At 39.3% G+C, this 20,773-nt stretch overlaps 1 protein-coding gene across 2 annotated transcripts in view; it reads right to left on the bottom strand.

Moving 5' to 3' along the window:
• Positions 1-19,813, bottom strand: part of ssh2a (slingshot protein phosphatase 2a) — a 28,359-nt gene extending 8,546 nt beyond the window's left edge. The window contains exons 1-3 of one of the 2 annotated variants that reach the window (XM_026924397.3): positions 19,591-19,813; positions 16,427-16,470; positions 198-310 (exon numbers count right to left, since the gene is read on the bottom strand). In XM_026924397.3, coding sequence (XP_026780198.3) covers positions 198-310; positions 16,427-16,470; positions 19,591-19,653 — 220 coding nt within the window. In that variant the 5' untranslated portion in view covers positions 19,654-19,813. Of the gene's footprint in view, positions 1-197; positions 311-4,972; positions 5,516-16,426; positions 16,471-19,590 lie in introns of those variants that run through there. The other variant, XM_026924396.3, reaches the window with a different exon arrangement.
• Positions 19,814-20,773: the final 960 nt, after the last annotated feature.

Genomic DNA, 20,773 nt, shown 5'->3' with positions numbered 1-20,773 from the left:
AAACTGATTATTGTAGTTGGGTAGCTTGCCTTTTTTGAAATGCTGGCAGATAGCTAACATTAGCCATGAAGACTGCAAATGAAGTGACTAAAATGATATGTGCTCAATGCAATACCAAACCAATACAACCCTTTTAATGGCATTAGAAACCCTGCCTATCAGCATCTCCTGATCAAATGTGTGTTTGAACAGTATACCTGTGTGCTTGTTGCGCCGCTGTGTGATGCGGGGCACAGAGGAAGGTGAGGAGCCATTTCCACGGGGTAAGAACAGGGCAGCTCCTTTGACTGTTAGGAAATTCTCACCGATACTGAAAGATACAAAGAGAAAGTAATCATTAAAACTGGACCACTGAGCAGTAGCATTCAAACGGAAAAAAACGTTCAACAAGCATTACAGCGGCAACATATACCCGCATACACATGGATGTGAGCCAGAATGCACTGTTCCTGTGTGTGCTAAGTTTGGTTTCACCCTGTCTCAGTGGGACTGTGTTGCACAGCTTTACCACTCACCTAGAAAACAATCTGCAGGGCTTAACAACAGGAACACATTTAATGGCTTTAACCCCCTTTAACATTTCAGCCTGAGATCATAAGACCAGTGACAGTCATGCAGGCAGACGCAGAGACAGACAGAAAGCATGGTTTACAGCCACGCTCCGTGTGAATCTGGTATCTATGCAGACCTCAATAACAGAGTAGGGGAACATAAATAGGACCTACAACAGCTACCATTAAGGAACTTGTCCTGGCTTCAACCCCACCTTTACCACAGCAGTCTCCAGTTAGAAACACTAGCACTGTCTGACTCTCACCAGTGGACTGCTGACTCTGCAGAAACTTCTTTCCAGAGAGTAAAAGCACTCAGACCACTTCAAAAGGATTGCGATTACAGTGAGAGGAAAAGGAATGGCCCTCTCAGGAGCCGGCAGCAAAAAGATTCTGCCAACATTTTCAGGAAAAAAAAAAGAAAGAAAAACAAAAATACTGCGCTTATTTCTCATAACTCACATCCCTGCCACAGCTGTTTCCTCCCTCTGTCTCCTCTTTTTACTAATTTCTAACCAACATTACTAACATTCTCTCGCTTCCCTCTTTTTAATCTCTAATGACGGCCGACTTGATGACAGGCTGAGCGCTCTTACAAAACACACATGCTTTCAGAGAGAGAGAGATAGACAGATAAATTATGTATATAAAATGTACATTGTCTTTAAGAACCCATTTTATTTAATAAAGCAATCTGACCCTCAGCCTATAGAGCAGGATCAGGGTCTATGCAGCAGGTAGTAAACTGTGCAGCTAAATATAGTTGAAATGGCTCAGCATAGGAACGTAGGCTATTGATAGCCATCTACAGTTTTGGAATCTACTGTATAACATCCTGGGCCAAACCGAAGGTTCACAAGTTGCTCGTGTAAATGTTGCAATGCTGCTTATTACTCTTAGTAAAACATCAAACTTCATTAACTGTCCTGCAAACACCCTAATCAACAAGAAAGTGGTCAGCTTCTAATAGAAAACTCGGCACACAGGCTGTATTTAGTACAGAAAAATTTTCCATTCAAGAGTGAAGAATGTGGCCCAGTGCATGGCTGCCTTTACAGGGTCAGTGAGTTTCATCTGCAGAGCTCGATCTCTGTGAAGAGAGGGCTTCGAGGGTACACACCAATTCCAGTCACTGACATTTTACAGACGCAGACTTGTAAGGGCATACACAAACGCACGCACGCGCACACACACACACACACACACACACACACACACACACTCTGAGTGAGGAAAAAAGGAAGCTGATGGGTCAGACAGAGGAAATAGCCAGCCTGCCTGCACTCGCCCCCACGAGGCTTATGAGGATGAGTGTAAATGAGAGGTATGGTGAGGGGAGGGCCATCATCTGGCATCCCACACCGGGTAGGACTTGTTAGGGCACGGACGCAGCCACCACTATGTAAGGGGCCAAAGCACACAAGCGGAGAGATGCCTGACCTCCATTAGTCCCTGCCCTTATTAGTCACACTCCCACTAGGGAGGAGATAAATATAGGACCGGGTCTCGGCCTAACCAAAGGCCTTAAGAGTTCAGGCTGGATAGAGCGAGAGAGCGAGAGAGCGAGGGGCTGGTTACATTCTGTCACCTTCTAAAATATGGATTAGCTTTGTGTTTTACACATACAGTAGTCTAGTAGTGAGCAGCATAGGCAGATTTTTATATCGCAGATTAAAATAGTTAGAAATGACAATGGTATCAGTATCACAATACATCATTATATCCCTGTAAGTTCACAAGGGCCATATTTACTGACTGGGATTTTTGGTATTCTATGGTTCCTTGATGAACAAATAAAAGTTTGCTGTTTAGCAAACCACTCATACATTTAATGAACACTGCTTAAATATTTTGCTTTCTTTTGTGAAAGATCTTTATTGGGAAAGTCAGGCCCAGACACGAAAGCAAATAAGCTGAAAGTAGCTGAAAGAGAGGTTATAAGGTTATAAGCCTTATCGTGCCGTGCGTTCATGTTCTCTATTTTTTCCAGAATGTTCATTCTTTCACATTGTGTGTGGACTATATTCAATGCACCGTTTTTTTTTTTTCACCACATAAGTTCGGCAAGGCACAAACTGCACGAGACGACCTGAGGAAGAAGTCTTGAGAGGAACCATACTCAAAGGTGAACCCATCTTCTTCTGGGTTACACCAGATAATGGAATTATAAAATCATTACTCTTCTACAAATTATACACTGTAAAGTCAAACAGTACAGTGTGCTGTAAAGATATTTAGTATGAGCATATTCTGAAAAGGAGTTCATGGATAAGCCCATGTCTTTATTATTACAGCAGCAGCTTTTAGGTCACCCAATCCCCCAATTAAAGGCACAACCTTACAGAGTAGCAGAAAGAACGTGCCCATGAGTTATAGCAACACAGAAGGAAAGGATAAAAGAGCTCAGACAAAAAGCTAATCTTCACAAAAAAGGGAATTTCAAGTAGATAAACATGTAACAACCCAGTTAACCTCAATTTAACTCAAGTCTCAATTAGTAGTCCAGTCTTAGCTGAGTAAACAGCTTTGAAGGCCCACTTATTGTTATGTGTAAAGGAAGTAACAAAACTTCAACTATGTGGCACATCACACAGTTCAAACTTCCCAATCTGCCTGCCAACACAGCACACACCCTTAAGCTTGCCACACTCGTATTCATGTCCGTCTTTGTGTACAAGAGTGAAAGAAACAGGAAGGTCAGGCTAACATGCTTCTGAATTCAAGTTTCCACATAGAACTTCCCGGTTAGGAAAACTACTGCAATTACCAGTTACACATTAACATCCTGCTGACACACACACAAACACACCTATTTATAGTCTGTATGTACCTATACGCTGCACCTAATCAAAAGATTAAAAAAAAAAAGAAAGAAAAAAAAAAACAGGGCCCAAATTGGCTTCATAACGTCCTCGATAAGTGCTATTGAGTTTGTTTGGATTGGTTGACAGCAGAGGAAAAGCAAACTGGTCTCAAACCAAAGTTCCCTAAAGATCAAAACTTCTACATCTGGTGTAGATTATAGAACACATGTGCTAGTTTGTGTGTCTGTGTATTTAAATGGCTGATACCAAGCAGCACCTTAACAACAGAGAAACATCCTCCTTGGTCATCACATCTTTATCAGAAATACAACCAAAATCCTCTAAATCTAACACAAACTGAAATATATGGATGTGTTAAAAAGTGATTCACAGAGCAGTAAACTAACCTATTTATGAAACAGTGCAGTGTTCAGTGCATCTGAATGTCTCTAAGTTTTTGTTTTTTATGTTGCTGACTGCATGATGAAGTGAAGGGTAGTCAAATGACACAAATGTAGTATGTGGTCTATCACTAAAAACACAACTACCATCAACGGCATCACACCAGGAATAACTCATAATAAGCATGTTGACTTTAGTCAGATGATTGTTCAGTCACAGTCTTTCAGACTTCCTCTCAGACATCCATTACCTAACGTAAACAATGGGCTAATCATCATCATCCTCATCATCATCGCAGAACCCATTAGAACCCGTCTCACACATTACCTGAAGATCGCAGTACTGGGACAGGTTTTATATACAACACCTGTGAGTTTCTTTTAAAACATGTGCTTGGTAGGCACAATCCTGTACCTAAAGCATATGCAAAGCTTTCTGGGAATATGTGTTCAGATTCAGAAGCTGACTGGAAGAGATTTCTGTCTAAAATGAAGCACAAGATATGAAGACCCCATGTGAAATTCATGTCTGTATTGTATATACTGTATGTATAATGAATAAAAATCTCAGTGGTTAAGGTTGAGAGTTCAAATCTCTGCACTGCCAAGCTGCCGCTGTTGGGTTTCATGAGCAAGGTCTTAAAACTTCTCCACAGGTACAGGACCACGGCTGAGCCTGTCCCAACGCCAACGCCAACTTCCTTCCAAGCTGTGAAGAAATTATTTTGCGGTTCGGTACACTTGTGTATATGATGACACGCTGACATTTCTCTACGCTCCTGGTTATAAACTGGACATACTGTTAATCATTAGCTCATGTTCAAATGTTTAAACCTGTGATCAAGCTGAGCAGTTTGGGGAAAACTGAGAATGAATGTAAATGCTGAGCACAAGGACAAACCAGAAAGCCAGCAACTAAACTAACAGCAAACTGCTTTAAGGATGAAGCTCCTGTGATTTCCCCCAAATCAGACCAGGTAGGTGAATCACGTTTCCCGTCATCTCTGTATTTCACAACCTACAGGAAACTCTCCTCACCTCCTGTTACTCATTCACCTGAAATAACTGACGCGCTGATCTCTTCATTTCCCTCACTAACCTGTCTGTTCTGCCGACACCAGGAATACACGCCGGGCTCATAAAGCACGTTGCCAGTAAGATCAAACTTGAGATCTACTCTGAATAACTGACAGGACAGGTGTTCAGGTGAACTTACAGCTGGTTGATCTGGTCGTATGAAGCCACTGCGTTGTCGCTGAAGTAAGGCGTGATTTTAGCGGCGCAGCGCGAGCACACGGCGGCCGCCGCACAGTTCTCCGGTACAGGACGGCTTCCTCTCGGGGTCATGGCCACTCACACACACACTCAGTCTCACACACACACACACACACACACACACTGACCGGATATCCTCACAGCCTCACTCTTCCACTGGCATGACAGTCTCCACACAAGTCCAAAAAAAAACAAAAAAAGGCCGGTAAAGAAGGGAGCTCCTGGTTCTACATTAGCCTCAGAGCGGTAAAAGCTTCTGACACAAACTGCGGCTAATTAACGCTATTAAAAGGAAGCTAAGCTAAAATATTTCGAAGAGGTTAAAAAAAAAAAAACGTGGGGAAAAGTTCTTTCCCAAGGCACTAAAGACGTCTGAATTAAATAATAAACTTGTTTAAAAACTAAAAGTACTTCCAGAGGTGCTGAGTAAACTCAGTGTGAGCTGCAGCGTTGTGAAGCTCTGAAACTGCAGCAGTGAAGAGTGGAGCGCCTGAAGAGGAGGAGCAGGAGGAGGAGCAGGAGCAGGAGGAGATTTCTGACATGTGCTCGCGGCGGGGCCCCAGCTAAGGTCTCATATACACACGGCATGGCAGGCTGCTGAGCAACGACCGAGCCGCTGAACACACCAAGTGCACACAACATACGACTGCTATCTATGGACAGTCGAGAAAGCCTAGAAATACTTTTAAAGCAACCACCTTCACTGCGTTTAAATTACTGCGCGAAAAACAGCAAAAAAAAAAAGCAAAAAAAAAGCAGTATTTATTTGTTTATTTATTTATTTTACAGAGCCCTGAACATGACATACGGGTAAAAATGTGGCCATGAGTTAAGAATTTGTTCCCACGAATTGTTAATACGTGAGCACCTTCTGTTAATTCGTTCTCTCGTTTTAGGTAAATTGTGGCCACATATTATTAATTTGTTCCCTCAAACGCATTTCCCTAAAACAAGGGATCGAATTAGTAAAACATGGCCACGGGTTAACTAAAACAAGAGCACAAATTAGTAAAACGTGGCCACGGGTTAACTAAAACAAGAGCACAAATTAGTAAAACGTGGCCACAATTTAACTAAAACGTGGCCACAATATATTGTTTTTTTTTTTTGCCTGCATGTCATGTACAGGCTCTGTAGTTTTTATACTGCAGATGTGCTATTTGGCCTTGGCAATACCCCTCAGTACACACTGTGAAAACAAGGGTTTCATTCAAGTTTCACTCTATCTTCAGCCTCCATTTCACAAGTGATAACTTTTGAATTAAAATGTATTGTCTGTAGATTTTTAAGCCTGAACACCTGCTGTAATATTTTAGGTATCCCCCTAGGCAATGGTATACTTTCCAAACAGGATGTGAAAGGAGGGCAGAGTGGTAGAGAGACAACGTAGCCTGGATACAAGTACACGGTGTCCCAAAAGTCTCCATACGTGGGGACTATGTACATCAGCACCACGTCAGTTGTGCCTTCGTCAGTGGATGTTCATGGACATCCACTTCTCTGTTGGTCCGCAACACTTGCAATCTTTTTGAATTTGTTAATAAGTTTGGCAACAGGGTCGTGTGTGAAGTGCTTGCCATGTTTCCTGTTAGAGTCCATCACAACCTTGCGAAAGCTTCCCGATCCAGCCATGAGAATGATTTCAATACGTTCTTCTTCTGTCAAAGGCATTCTTAAAGGCTATCTGAAAAAAAAAACTATATAATATAAACTAAGTACGAACAATTCTGGAAGACATTTCACTAAATAAAGTTTTTTACATCTCCCCTATGTATGAAGACTTTTGGGACACCCTGTATACACTATACACTAAATGATGTATTGTCTGTGTAAAGACAGGGATATATGTAACAACAGGTTACAATTCACTTTCATAGCTGTACATCATGTAAGAAACTTCAAAATTAAATAAAAAAAAAAAAAAAAAAAAAAAACAGCAGCACTATCAGCTCAAAGACACCGTCAACTCAAATCACACCAACACAGCAGTAGCTCATTAAAATGTTAGTCAAGCAACACTGGGTGACAATTACAAAATACAGAACAAGACATTTTACTGTTACAACACAGACAGAAAATAAGAACATTGTTTTCATCATAAAAGAAAGGGATACAAATGCAACCATTATAAAATCACTTACTTCTTTACATTAGAAAAAATGATGTGGATGACCAACACATGACCAACTGAAATCCAGAAAGCATTCAGATGTTCTAATCCAGGGATGTTCTTCGATCTGGCTTTGGAGGGAATGGGGTGTGTATTTGTTTTAATTTACAGTTTCAAAACAGCTAGCTTCAGCTAACTTCCACCAAAATGACTGATGACACTACCCTTAGGGTATTGTAATACTGTGAATATACAGAGCATATAAGGCCACCCCAGACTAGTACAAATAATAGAGACAGTACACAGTGGTGGCGTTAGACATTATACAGAAGGTAGCCATTATTTTCACATATATACGTATAGTAGAGTACAGTGAAATTATTATTATTATTTCTGCATATCCTTTGTTAGGAATCTGGGATCAGAGTACAGGGTCAGCCACGGTACACTGGAATTAGAGAGGGTTAAGGGCCTTGCTCAAGGGCTCAACAGTGGCAGGTTGGTAATCGGTAGTACCCAAGAGCCTCAGGCTCTGGGCAACAGCTGCCAAAAAAAAGAGCATGGATGGAGGTGTGGGAGCTTGAACCCAGGGTGTTGTATCTGCAAGGGACACTATCTACCACTGAGCTACATCACCAGCACAAGGTCGCAAGGCCCACTGTTATTCCTCCAAAAGCCCTTTCACAGAAACTCTTACCTGAAGACTAAGATAAGCAAGATCAGCTGTCTGTAAGTAGATAGTTCATAAACAAGCCAAAATATTAAAAATGATCTCATTCCATTTTAATCTATTTGTTTTAACGTTAGCTGTAAATAACAGCAAACGCAATAAAACTATGATTGAAAAATAGAAAACAGTCTTATCTTGGTTTGGATAAGATAAATCTATTTACAACATGACCACAAGTTTACGTAACCGAAAACCATTTGCACTGAATTGCTGTTTATTCCTGCTCAGCTTTTCTTTAATTACAAAGCATGATCCCACAACGCTAAGCTTTTTGTACTTAAAACAGCCTTTGTTAATTGCTGCCATCCTCATTTCACACTTAATCCCCTAACATTTATCTCCCTACTCTCAACTCTGTCACAGTAGCAATGACTATTAATGTCTAAGGGGAAGACCCAAGATGATCTCCTGCTTAATAATGAGCAGACATCTTAATTAATTTATCTCCCCGATGGGTTGAGAAGTGTAGTTAACAATCTGTCAGGGCTGGAGGAGAATGAGTCGCATTAGTTCGCCTGCATCTCAATAAAGCCTCCAAGCAAGGGTTTATACAATGAACCACTGATCCAAAGCTCTTACGGCTAAAACACATCAGGTCAGCTACCAGTTATCTGCTGAGCGTCTCACACACAGTTTCTGGAGTTTGTCCTGCACTTTTATTTGCCAATACACAGACACTGACAAGCGCTGAGTGGTTTGAAGACACTGATATGAGAAAGAGTTCTCTAATTGGCTGTTCAGACTAGCAAATCAGTGCAGGAGTATTTAAATTCAAAGCAGACTGTTTACACCAGAGTCCCAAATGGTGTTTTTATTTAAAAAAAAAAAAAAAAAAAAAAGGCGTTAGATAGATTAGCTGGGTTGGTTACATCCAAAACCACAACCTACCACACTAAATTAGTACGGCAAAATAACACACCACTATAGATACTGGTGAGTGCCATAGTATTTTGATATGCTGTTTATTGCAATAGTAGTTTTTTTTACACAACACTGAGTTTACTGATTGATTGATTGATTGAAAAATACAGATTACAGATAATACAGCCATGTCATTCATCAGATGCCATCTTTTCAGTGTGCTGAGTGCATCTCTTCACTGGAGGTGATCCTCTTTTGTCCTAAGTTGACTCTGAGCATGTTCGCTCTTACATCGAGCAGTGCAGAGCAGCACAGTACACCAAATAACAAGCACTACAACCATGTGATACCAGGCAGCTACAATCTTCCATCACAACTGGGAGGTGTAAACATACCCAGAACAAGGTGCTCCATCCCTGGAAGGTCTTCTACACAAGACCTGCTGATATATTGGCCAATTCTCACACATAAAGCAACACTTGGGTTGTGTAAGTCTGTTTGTGTTTACATCAGAATTTTTTCCATTAAGACCCTTCTTTTCCTTGGACTTGTAATCCAAGCAATGCTGTTGTCATACCATGTTTACAGAATCTCTGGTCCATGTTGCGCAATGACTTTGCGATAGGCCAGCGAAAGGTCGTGAGTGTTTCCTAGATTCTGGATACTCCCCAAATTCCCCCCAACGCATGGCCATCCTGCTCCGAGAGGCCAGCTGTTTCCTAAACTTGGAGCAGGAAATGTGTTGTCTACTTTATACAGCTACATAAAAAAAAACAGGAATGCATAGGACCATACTGTCTTAGTCACAATGTTGGAAGTGCTAAACATGTCGGTCATTTTAAAAAGATCTGTACAAGAAAGATATTTATTATATAGACACCTATGAAAGCATTGTGCTAAGAGAGAGTAGCTCTAGCGCAGACGTGAATGCTCAGGACTGGGTTTGATAATGAGAGCCTGTGAGAAGCACCTGCCGGGTGTGAGAACAGGGTGAAATGAGAAACTCAGGCATGAATTAGCTTGCACTCTCTGCCTTGCCCAGCCCAAAGAGAACGAGTAGCTTAGCCTGACCCTCACACACACACACACACACACACACACACACACACACACACACACACACACACAGATCCTGAAGAACTTGTTCAGCTACACATAGCTGTCAATTGATAATACCTCTGTTTCCATTCGACATTCTTTTTAAACCCTGTCTCAATTTAATTGTCTCTTCCAGTTCTATCTGTATCACTGTTTCTCATATTCTTCAGCCTGGAATGAAGGTAGAGTGTAGAACAATGAGTGTCACACTAGACGATCTCAAATACAAAAACATTTCTTAATGACCACAGTAGACAAACTGTTGTAAGAGTCTCATCTTATTTCAGGTTATTTAATGAAGCTTTTCTATCCAGTTTGAGTTTTTCATTTTAAGGCATGAAGACATCAAAAATATAAACAATGCTACATGTAATTTTATTTTATGTCCATATCAGTCCCTGCCCTCTCTCATTTTATAGCCTCTCTCTGAATGCCTCAGTAAGCAAGTCAATATTTAGCTCAAATTTACTTTGAAATGCCACTTTATGGAGCACAACACTACTGTGGTGACTTATAACCTGAATCTATTCACAAGATATACAAAGAATTAGTGGAGTAGAGGAGTATTTGAATATCAGGTTAATATGTTATCAGGTTATTATGTCCTACACCCACATGAAGTCACTGAGAAAATTTGAAAAAGAAAAGCCACATCTGATAATATTTTGGTGAGAACAGCACTTTTGTATTGGGTGTGTATATGTATCAGGATGTGGCCAGAAGCAGGCAGTCAGATCACTCGCGGGACGAAAGAGAGATAATACAACCAATGCACACAAAACAGCTACCACTGGATTTCAAATAAATCCCAATTTACATCTGAAGCAACACTGCATTTGTGGTACATCCCAACTGTTCCGCTTTTATCAGCTGCTGCTCTCACTCTGGAGCGCTCATTTCTGTGTTTTGAATCCTCTGCTTTATTAAATATAACATGCAAATATATGTACTGAAGGTCAGATTATATTACGAACATGCATGGTCACTGTGATCACAAAGTTTGCTAATCAAATGGGATTTTCACTCCTGCACCCTGTGGCAGTTATAACTTTCAATAAGTTTGTATTTTAACCAGTGCCATAACGTGCACCGCTACAGGCTGAGATACTGAGCCAAAATTCAGTAAAGCTTTTGCTGCGTGTTCGATATATCAGTATTTCTCTAAGGGCTGAAAATATCAATCTTATTTTGGCTTTAAAATATTCTGCCATATAATGGCCTAATAATATTCAAATGGATGCAAAAAAACTAAATGGATAAAATAATTTGATAAAAGAAAACAGTGATAGATTAGAAATCATATTAAAGGCTCTTCTGTGGGACATCACACCATTAAATCTATACAATGAGCTACAAACATAATCAACTTTTCTAACCTTGTTTACAGACTGAATTAGTAACAAAAATTCTCCTTAACTGAATATCTGTTCTTTCAACTCTTATGGATATTTGAATATTAAATTTATGCAGAAGGCACATTACTACAAAGTAAACAGTAATTTAACTTGTGTTAATTAACTAACACATGAAACAAACATGGATGCTCTGATGTATTAGAGTATAAATATTGGTTGGATGTTGTCCTGAAATGCATCATACCATCATATAAGCATGTCTTCCTTTTGTTGAGCATCATGTGTTTTTTCTGAGCATCATGTAACCAGGTGCCACTTCTGTATGCAGATCTGTCATTGCTAAAAAAGGCCTAAGAGTTGAGTTTGCTGGCAAGCTTTTGATCAGTTTGACAGAGGAGTTGCTGGAGATGCACTGATTGGTGTAGTGTGAGTAAAAGAGGTGAGAGAACATCCCTGTGGCACTGAAAGTGATAGATAGAAAGTTAAATAGATATAGGTAGGTAGGTCCCATGCCTCCTGGCCACCACTAATGAAATAGAGGACTTTGCTCAGCTGAGCCAGTTTGACGTGGATCCATTTTGAGATGACAGAGGAGCCTGAACTGTCCAGACAGAGTGGAGACTCAGGTTGATTCCTGAAACAGTGGCATGTCATAAACATGTTGGCTATAAACATGAGGTAGCAAAGCTAAAAGCATTTCATAGCCACTTATGTCAGGGCCACTGGCTATTGTACTTTTCTTGCAGATGAAGGATTTAATGCGTTGCCGATAATGCGTGTATGGCTCTAACATAGTTTAAAATGTTGGATGAAGCTCATTAATGCAGTGACTCAAAATGCCATGCAAGATTCCAACCAAGCCCACTGCTTTTCTTGTGTTCTAGCTTTTCCTGCTACCTAATTATGAGGAGTGCTGGTTATGAGGAGTAGCCAGTAACTTCAGCATCAGCTTCATGAATAGAGGTGAGAGTGTAAGTGGGGCAAGGAGGGGTTACTGCTTTTTGTGTTTTAAGGTTGTTTTAGCTGGAAGCAACTTCGGGGGATGGTGTGTTTTGTGGTCTTTGTGATTCTGTGTTGTTTTTTAATTAACTCCAAATTGGGCTGGGGGAAATAATCATTTGTACAGTGCATCATGATGCCTTCTTGAAAGAATATGCATTGATGCAAGAAATTTAAGAATCTGTTATTTAAAGCCAATTCTCAACAACTTTATTCTTTTTATTTTGCCAATTCCAGAAGCTTCCTAATGTCATGTGTACATTCAAGAGGCGAGACAGAGGGAGTGATGTCATTCTAGAAGGCACAGCTAAGGGACAGCTGCAGCACGAAGTCAAACCAGCACCTTTTTTTAAAACCTGACATTTGGAAACATTTTGGGTTTTATGAGACTGCTTTTTTTTTTTTTTTTTTTTAAAGAAAAAAGCTAGACAAGACCTTTGCAATTTGCAAGATGTGTTATACCAAGATTAAATACTGTGGCAACACAACCAATATGAGAAATCAATAAGAGAACTTAAACTATCGCTATATTTATTGCTAAGGATTTCAGCCCCTGATCAGTAACCAGTTGTTCATGGACGTCCATGGATGCCACAGACTCCTATGGAACTGTGACTGCTTATTATATTGGTCATGACTGGTGGCTTGAGTCGCATTGCTGCTGTTTTTTTTTATTTTTTATTTTTATTTTTTTATTGTTGAAGAGAAAAGAATCCATGTGTAGAAAATAGTAATTGAAATGCAAGGAGAATCTTTTCATAATTGAATCGTAACCTTCTGAATCGTGAGGCAAGCAACGATTCCCACCTCAACTCCAAACTGCAGAGGAGTTAGAAATCTTCTAAGTAAGCTAAAATAATTCTTTTATTTGGGCTTTCATTAGCTATATGGCTTTATAATATTTCTGTTTGGCAGCACCATACTCCTCTCTGTTCCACTGCGGGTGAGCTGGTTGTTTGGTTAGATAGGTAGGTAATTTTGTTCACAGAAGGAGATGTATGAACAGACAGGGTCAGGTTAAAAGTCCACTGAGCTGCAGGCAGAAGGGAGTGATTCACTGTCAGTGAGACAATCTCCACTGCTTCAAGTGTCTGTTTTTAATGATGAAACTTGGTTTGCCTTTGTTTAGCTATTGTCTGTATGTGGGCAGCATACGCTTTGTTAAATGGTCCGTGTTGCCAATAAGAGTACAAGGAAGGAAATGGTATCGCCCTTTAATGGTGCAACAAAAGTCATCTGAAATATTCTCCTGTCTCAGGCACTTGATCTGATCTGTTGGTATTTTGTATGTTCACTTTTAAAATGGCAGGAATTGATATGATCAAGAGTGTAACACCAGGATGTTTCAGCTCAGTGTCGGATACCTGATCTGCCAGGATACATCACGTGTATTGTACTTCAGGGGGAATAAACACTCTTGAGAAAATAACAGGAGAAAACACGTTGCCAACACAACTAAAGCATAAAGTGAAACCTGCCAAGGAGTAGGCTTGTTTAACGTAAACAAGATTCCATCACTCATTTAAAAGCTTTCTCTGTAGAAGTCTTCTCCTCCAGCCACAGCCGCTTCATTCCTTCCTAAGTAACTCATTAAAATAGATGAAATAATAAGAGAGCTGTCTTCAGTACACAAATTCTCTTCCTTTCTTTGAGATTATGCAGTGCTTTCCACTGGCTGCAGGAATTCTATGAGGAAAGCACACAAAAATTCAGGTATCAAACCAGCAGGCATGATTGCTCTAATAATCCCAGCCACAATTTTCCCACTCACCCACTTCACTTCCAAAGTAGACACATTTTGCATGCAACTACAGCATGAGGGTGCACAGACATTATATCATCCAATAGTTTGATCCCTTGTTAGTTTTGGCTAGTTGTTATATAAGCTAATCAGAGGTGAGTTGAGTTGATGCATGGGGACTTGATGTCCATAGCAAGGAAGCAAATAAGACTACAAAGATTCTCGGATAGAACCGAATAACAAGGAAATATCGACCACATGACAGAATTACCTAATACTTCATGTAATTGAGTCCACATGTGCAGATGTAGTATAAAGCCAAGTTATGGGGCTCACTGTATGAGCTGACGGGGGAGTTCACATTCTGTGTTGGATATTACCGCACAAAAACCTTACGTCCTGTAAACCTTTCCCGGACCATCCCACCTCTTGGCAAGCAGGTCTGGTAGCGTTGCATAACAAATCTCAAATAGTGACCATCCAGTCAGTCCTCTCATGAATAAAATTACAATATTTGCCAAACACTTTCAAAAAATTTAAGCAGAAAATGTCCTCCTTGGTTGACTTTGTGCAGCAGATTTAAAGAGGACCATCTACTGAGTAATTCTGCATCCACCCCAGGGTTCTGTCTTTAAAGAAATTCTAAAATTCCAGAAATTAATTTTCACCCTACAGATGTCTCTGAGATATACATGTCAAAACATAACACTGCAACTGTAGCCCTTAGAACAATAGAGGGAACATCGTTAGGAACACGTTGACCATGTTTGACATGTACATTGACGTACTATGGTCTCATAAACACAAACACAAACAGCTCGCTGACATCAGATATTTGATAAAAATGCAAATGAAGCCATATTTAAACTATAAAGTCAAATATTCATAATCACCGGTTACATTCTGACAACTCTCTCAGCTGAACATAGATAAAGACAGAAAAGAAGTTATTAGTTTATATAGATCTACTCCTCATGGAAACACACAAGTTTTGGACTCAATATGTTATTATATACTTGTTTAACATGGTCTATTTATAATTCTTGGTACTTACGGGAATTATTTATTTTATTAAATACACTTCCTGATTTGAACATTTTTTAAGACTCAAAATGAAAACTAAACAAAGTTTATTATTACTGAGTCCATTATCTAACAGCTGTATTCCACTGTGCCAACACCAAACCCCCTTCCCACACACACACACACACACACACACACACACACACACACACACACACACACACACACAATTTCTCCGCCAAGGGTATTTTCATTAAAAGCACTATTTAGTGGTGTATGATGCCTCCAACAACAGTGACTCTAGTTGGACAATAAGGAGAACATGCTACGGAGAAGTGGTTATGATTAAACAAGAGGAAATCCACAATGAACTTTTAACACCTCATTTATTGATAAATAGATTTGAATATGTTACTAAATAATTTTTATTAGGACTGTATTGTTAATAATACAGGCAAATGTTTGGAGTGGATTCATGAGACTGTGTGGTCATCAAAAACCACAAGCACATGTAGTACATTTTAGGACAAAATTCACTCTACTCTGAGTTGCTCATTTCTGCAAGCAGCTGCTGCATACACAAGGCCACTGCGTTTGGAAAAGTCCACCATCCACCCATTGCACTGGACTTCAGTGTAATGGATGAGTATCTCACTTATGTACTACACAGAACAGTGCCTTTAGTGTTTGAGCTACTCAGCATTTTTAAGGTTAGTTTAATTAAATCCTCCAAGTAAACTGGAACTAGAGTATATGTAGGTAGTGATGAACCCTCTATAGTCTCGGCTTACAGTGATTCAGTGAGCAGAAGACTCCTCACTGTGGCTACTGAGAATACTGCACTCGCAAAGACGAAGGATCATGAAGGATGTTCTGAGTAAAACATCAGTAAATGTTATAAATGAGAGTAAATGAGATGTGAGAATTGAGCGACACAAGGATATTTAAAAATAAGGTACAGATAAGGCACTTAACCAGCTTGTATGTTGATGTAACAGCCTTTAACCTGTACAAGTTACCTTCGATACCTACAACTACAGATTACAGTACAGAGAGGAGCATAAGAGAGTTCCCTGAGTAATATGCATTTTTATAATAAAATTAAGGTTGTTACAATTACTTTCATGTTGTCCATAGCCTGCTCAAAAAATGTTTTAGTTCTGAACTTCATGTAACAAATGGTAATTGTAATAAGCCGTAACAAATATCCGAACAGTAGCATCAGTGACTGGTACCTCTGGCTAACTAGGTATTTGAACATCTATCAACATCCCTGTTTTCTATTACACAAATAACTTGCATGTCCATCGCTAATCACCGCCCGTCAATGTCCAGAAAACTAATGGAAAATGGACAAAGTTGCATATTTATTTGGATTAGTAACAGTACTTTGCTGTAATATGCTGTCCAGAAGAAAAGTGCTATTAGTGGTTGTTTTGGTTTAGCAGGAGGATGGGACTGAAAAAGCATGGCCTTACCTCCTGGGCTGACAATGCCGGTCATCCTCTCCACTCCCAGCCTCCTGGAAATAGACAATGACAGAAAAGTAAGAACACATACTGTGAATGGACATGGTCAAACATTCAACTGAAAGTATATTTTTAAATATATTTTGTCCCATTAAAACAAATCCCTTAAATTAACCCTAATCATTACTCCATCATCCTCCCACAACACCCAGTTCTCCTGTTTGGATTACTTCAGGCCTGTGGGAAACACTGGAGTCACTGGAATATGTGGCAATTAGTAACTGACCCATCAACACCTTTTCTGGTAACAAGCTCCCCTTCTCCAACATCTCTCATCCTCCAATCCTGAATAGCTTCAAAGACAGTATCACTAAAAGCTACTTATTCCCATATGTGCACACCTATATCCTGGACTTCTTCATCTCTTTACTGCACTTTGTACCTATACCCAACCAACCACAGCCAGGGGGTAGTTAAAACAAATCTCTACAGACAGTGTAATACCGTGCAAAACCAAGGAGCCACGGGCTTATCCTCCCTCTTACCCCCCAGACTGACAATAATCCACACTGTCTGCTCAGATAATCCTTACACTCTTAGTGCTTTCTCTCAGGGATCACTCTGCCAATCCTGCAGTGCGACACGTACAACACACAAGGCACTGCACAGATTTCTGAAAAGGTGGAAATGAACTGAGTTTCTATCAGCTACTGCTGTGTGAATACTCTGAAAAAGAAATAGCATCAATGTATTATCAAAAGTGCTCCACCCAAACACACATAGTCATGGAATACACATTCACGATATCATCATTTCTTACAAACAAACAAACAAACAAACACTACTCCTTTTCTATACATTTCCAGTCCAGTCCAGGATGTGGGCTTGAAAAACCTTAAACTCAATCTCAAATTCTGAGACTTTGCCAGGACGATAGGATTGAGAAAAGCATGGCCCTACTGCTGCAGGGAAAAAAAAAAAAGAAAATTCCATATAAATAGTACAAACACTCAACTACTCTTTCTAATGAGAATCCTGGATGGATTGCGGAGGCATAATAAAATACGGCCACAGCAGCAAAAGAAAGAGTAAAGGCAACAAACAGTTATTTCATATACAATTAAGATTACATTGTTCTGTAGCCTATTTAGCAAGATTTAGATTAAAGAAATATTGGATGCAAATATTTTCATTTTTTTGTTAGGCATAAACAACACTGATTGCAGGGTAAAAAGGTTAATATACAATATTTATATGTAAGTACAAAGGAGCTATGTGTTGAAGATGTTTTAATATTTGCTGTTTTTAATAACTCTTTTCAGTATAAATCACTACAATCACTTATGTCAGTAAAACATTCAGTAAAAGGTACAACATTTGCAAGACTGTTTAAACAGATCCATGGATTATCTGCTCGCTGAATGCTGCAGGCAGGTATGGGTTTAAATCTTCTAACCCAGCCATTTTGCAGGTTATTGTCAGAGCATGAATTGTAAAGGGAACTGGTCTAAGTATAGAATTTGGGATTTGGTAAATCTCAGCTTATGTTATTGGGCTATGGTTTATGGCAAATCTTCTATCCAAAATATGTATTCATGCTTATAGATAGAAAATGAAAGCTATATGAGATATAGCCGTTCTCATAATCAATGGTGACTTATTACTTAAGTTATTTATTTGAGCTGATATGTTTCATTTATTTAGTTTCTAATTCACTTATTGAATTTGTGGAAATTCACTGCACAAACTTCTTGAATATTACTTGAAGAGTCCCTTGCTAATCCCACTGACAATGCACAGGGTTGCTTACTCAGACCTTAACCTTTTGTTTTCTTCATGATTACTCTTTTCAGCAGTTTTTCCCCCAGAAACTGATAAATACTAAAAACACAAGGTGAAATATCCAGTGCTGCAAACTCTTTTCACTGTTTGCAGCACTGAATGATGCACCTTGTGTGTTAAGGCACTAGAGAACCACAAAGCTTCACAGAGGTCCTTCTTTAGTAAGAACTTGAGGCATCTCACAAGATGATTCACATTAAGTCACATGATGGGCAACTTGTAACATAACATCAATGGGGAAAAATCAGCCCATTTAATCTTTATCTGTTGGGCAGAAGCTCTTTTTTTTGCAGTCTGCCTAACCTATATACATCACCTAAGATCTTCTGCTTCATCACACCCATAAAGCCTTCATACACTGATGAATTAATTCATGTGTTCTGGGAGCAGGGAAAGCATTAAACCATGCAATCCCTATTCCTTACATCGAACCCCTTTTCACAATAACACTACTGGTCAATATAATCAATCTAGATGATTAGCAAGATCAGCTCTTTACACTGAATTCTGTGTGAGGACAGATCTCCAGGGCTATGATATAATGCAGGCGGACACATGGGTTCCAGCACACAGTGCATTTTTTCAGCAGTACTTCCTCATGTCATCACAGTCACCTGATTCCTACAGTCAAAGTAAAATCTAATCCCTCTAATCCTCTATAATAAATGCACATTAACACATGATTTATCTTAATACACGTTATCATCACACCACTGGGCAAAAGAAGTTTACACAGAGTCAGATTGGTTACTGAGGATGTCACTCAGATCAGTATAGAGTATCAGTACTCAACACTCAGAGCTTTTAATTCCTGCATGGTGTTACAGTAAACAGTAGAAAAATATGATCAGGACATGCATAAAGAGTGATAAGGAGCAGGAAGAAAAGCACCAGTGTTCAGTACAACTAGGGAAACCTAACTGTAACTTATTCATCAACAATAAAATCATTCACTGTGCAAGTTAAAGCAAAATGAAACTCCTCTGTTCATAGGAAAGCTTATAAAATGCTACTTGTGAACAAAGCTAGCTGACCCTGCTGAGGAGGGGAGCCGGCTGCAGCTTGCTAACCAGCTAACCACTGAGTAACCCAAAGTGAGCTGCTTCCGCTTAGTTCTGAATGTAGACACGTTAATAAAAGCACAGAAATGTGGTAGCCAATTCTTATGGACATGAGCTCCTGCCTAGCACACTGAAACCTTGCTAGCTATACAGGGAGCTTAGCTAAGTTATGTGAGGAGCTAACCATGCTAGCGAACGCATGCGCAGACGCGGGGAATACCTTCATAACGAATTCAGAATGACTGAGTACTGAAATAACTGCTAACTTACCGAGACACACGGACTGGAGGTCGTGCTGGGAGTCGGGGACCGCTGCACGGTGACCAGCGCCATTCACGCTCCAGGAAGTGAAGCTTTAAGAGCAGGAAAGACTGAGCAGAGCGGACAAACCGACATCATTTGAATGCAAAGACGAAAGAAAACGTACAAGCACGCGCGAGGTCGCGCCCACGGCTGCGCTCGAATGTGGCGTTACCGCGCATGCGCACAACGGCCAGCCAGCTGTCACTGCTCACCTGCTGTAGCTGTGATACACATCAGAGAGATTTCAAATAATGTTACATAACAGCCTAGATATACTTGTAATGGGATCTGATAATAAAATGCATTGTTTCTAAAATATTTTTAATAATACAACTTTAAATACACAAGCATATAATGTAATAATACAAAAACATGTCACATGATAGCCTAGATATACTTGTAATATTATATATGACAATAAACTGCATTGATTTAAAAATTGTTTCATAAGACAACTACAATAATGCACACCTATAATGTAATAATACATAAATATGTTACATAATAGCCTAGATATACTTGTAATGGGATTTGATAATAAAATGCATTGTTTTTAAAATATTTTTTATGATAAAACTTGTAAATATACAAGCATATACTGTAATAATACATAAAGATGTCACATAATAATCTATAAATACCTGTAACATTATATATGATAATAAAAGGCATTGATTTAAAAATTGTTTTATAAAAAAAAAAAAAACTACAATAATACAATCATATAATGTAATAATGCATAAATATGTTACATAATATTATAGATATACTTGTAATGTGATATCTGGTAACAAAAGACATTGTTTAGACTAAAGAAATTATACAATCATATAAAAATAATCTTACAATACAATAGTATATAAATAATAACTATTATAAATAGCTAGAAATTACACGGACAATTACATAGAAATAGAATCTGATAACTAAGAATGAATATGCTTTTTTCAAACAAAAATAGTGTATTTGTTCTGTTTTTTAATATTTGATTGGCTACTTTAAATTGCTCCTAGGTGTGAATGAATGTGTGTGTGTGTGTGTGTGTGTGTGTGTGTGTGTGTGTGTGTGTGTGCTGCCTTGTGATAGATTGGCGGTCCATCCAGGGTGTTTTCACGCCCAGTGTTCCCGGGATAGTCTCGGGATCCACTGT

Source organism: Pangasianodon hypophthalmus, chromosome 14 (genome assembly GCF_027358585.1).
Source record: "Pangasianodon hypophthalmus isolate fPanHyp1 chromosome 14, fPanHyp1.pri, whole genome shotgun sequence".
In the NCBI taxonomy this organism is placed as follows: domain Eukaryota; kingdom Metazoa; phylum Chordata; class Actinopteri; order Siluriformes; family Pangasiidae; genus Pangasianodon; species Pangasianodon hypophthalmus.
Note: the sequence above shows the minus strand (reverse complement) of the source record. Positions and strands in the feature narration are given on the sequence as shown.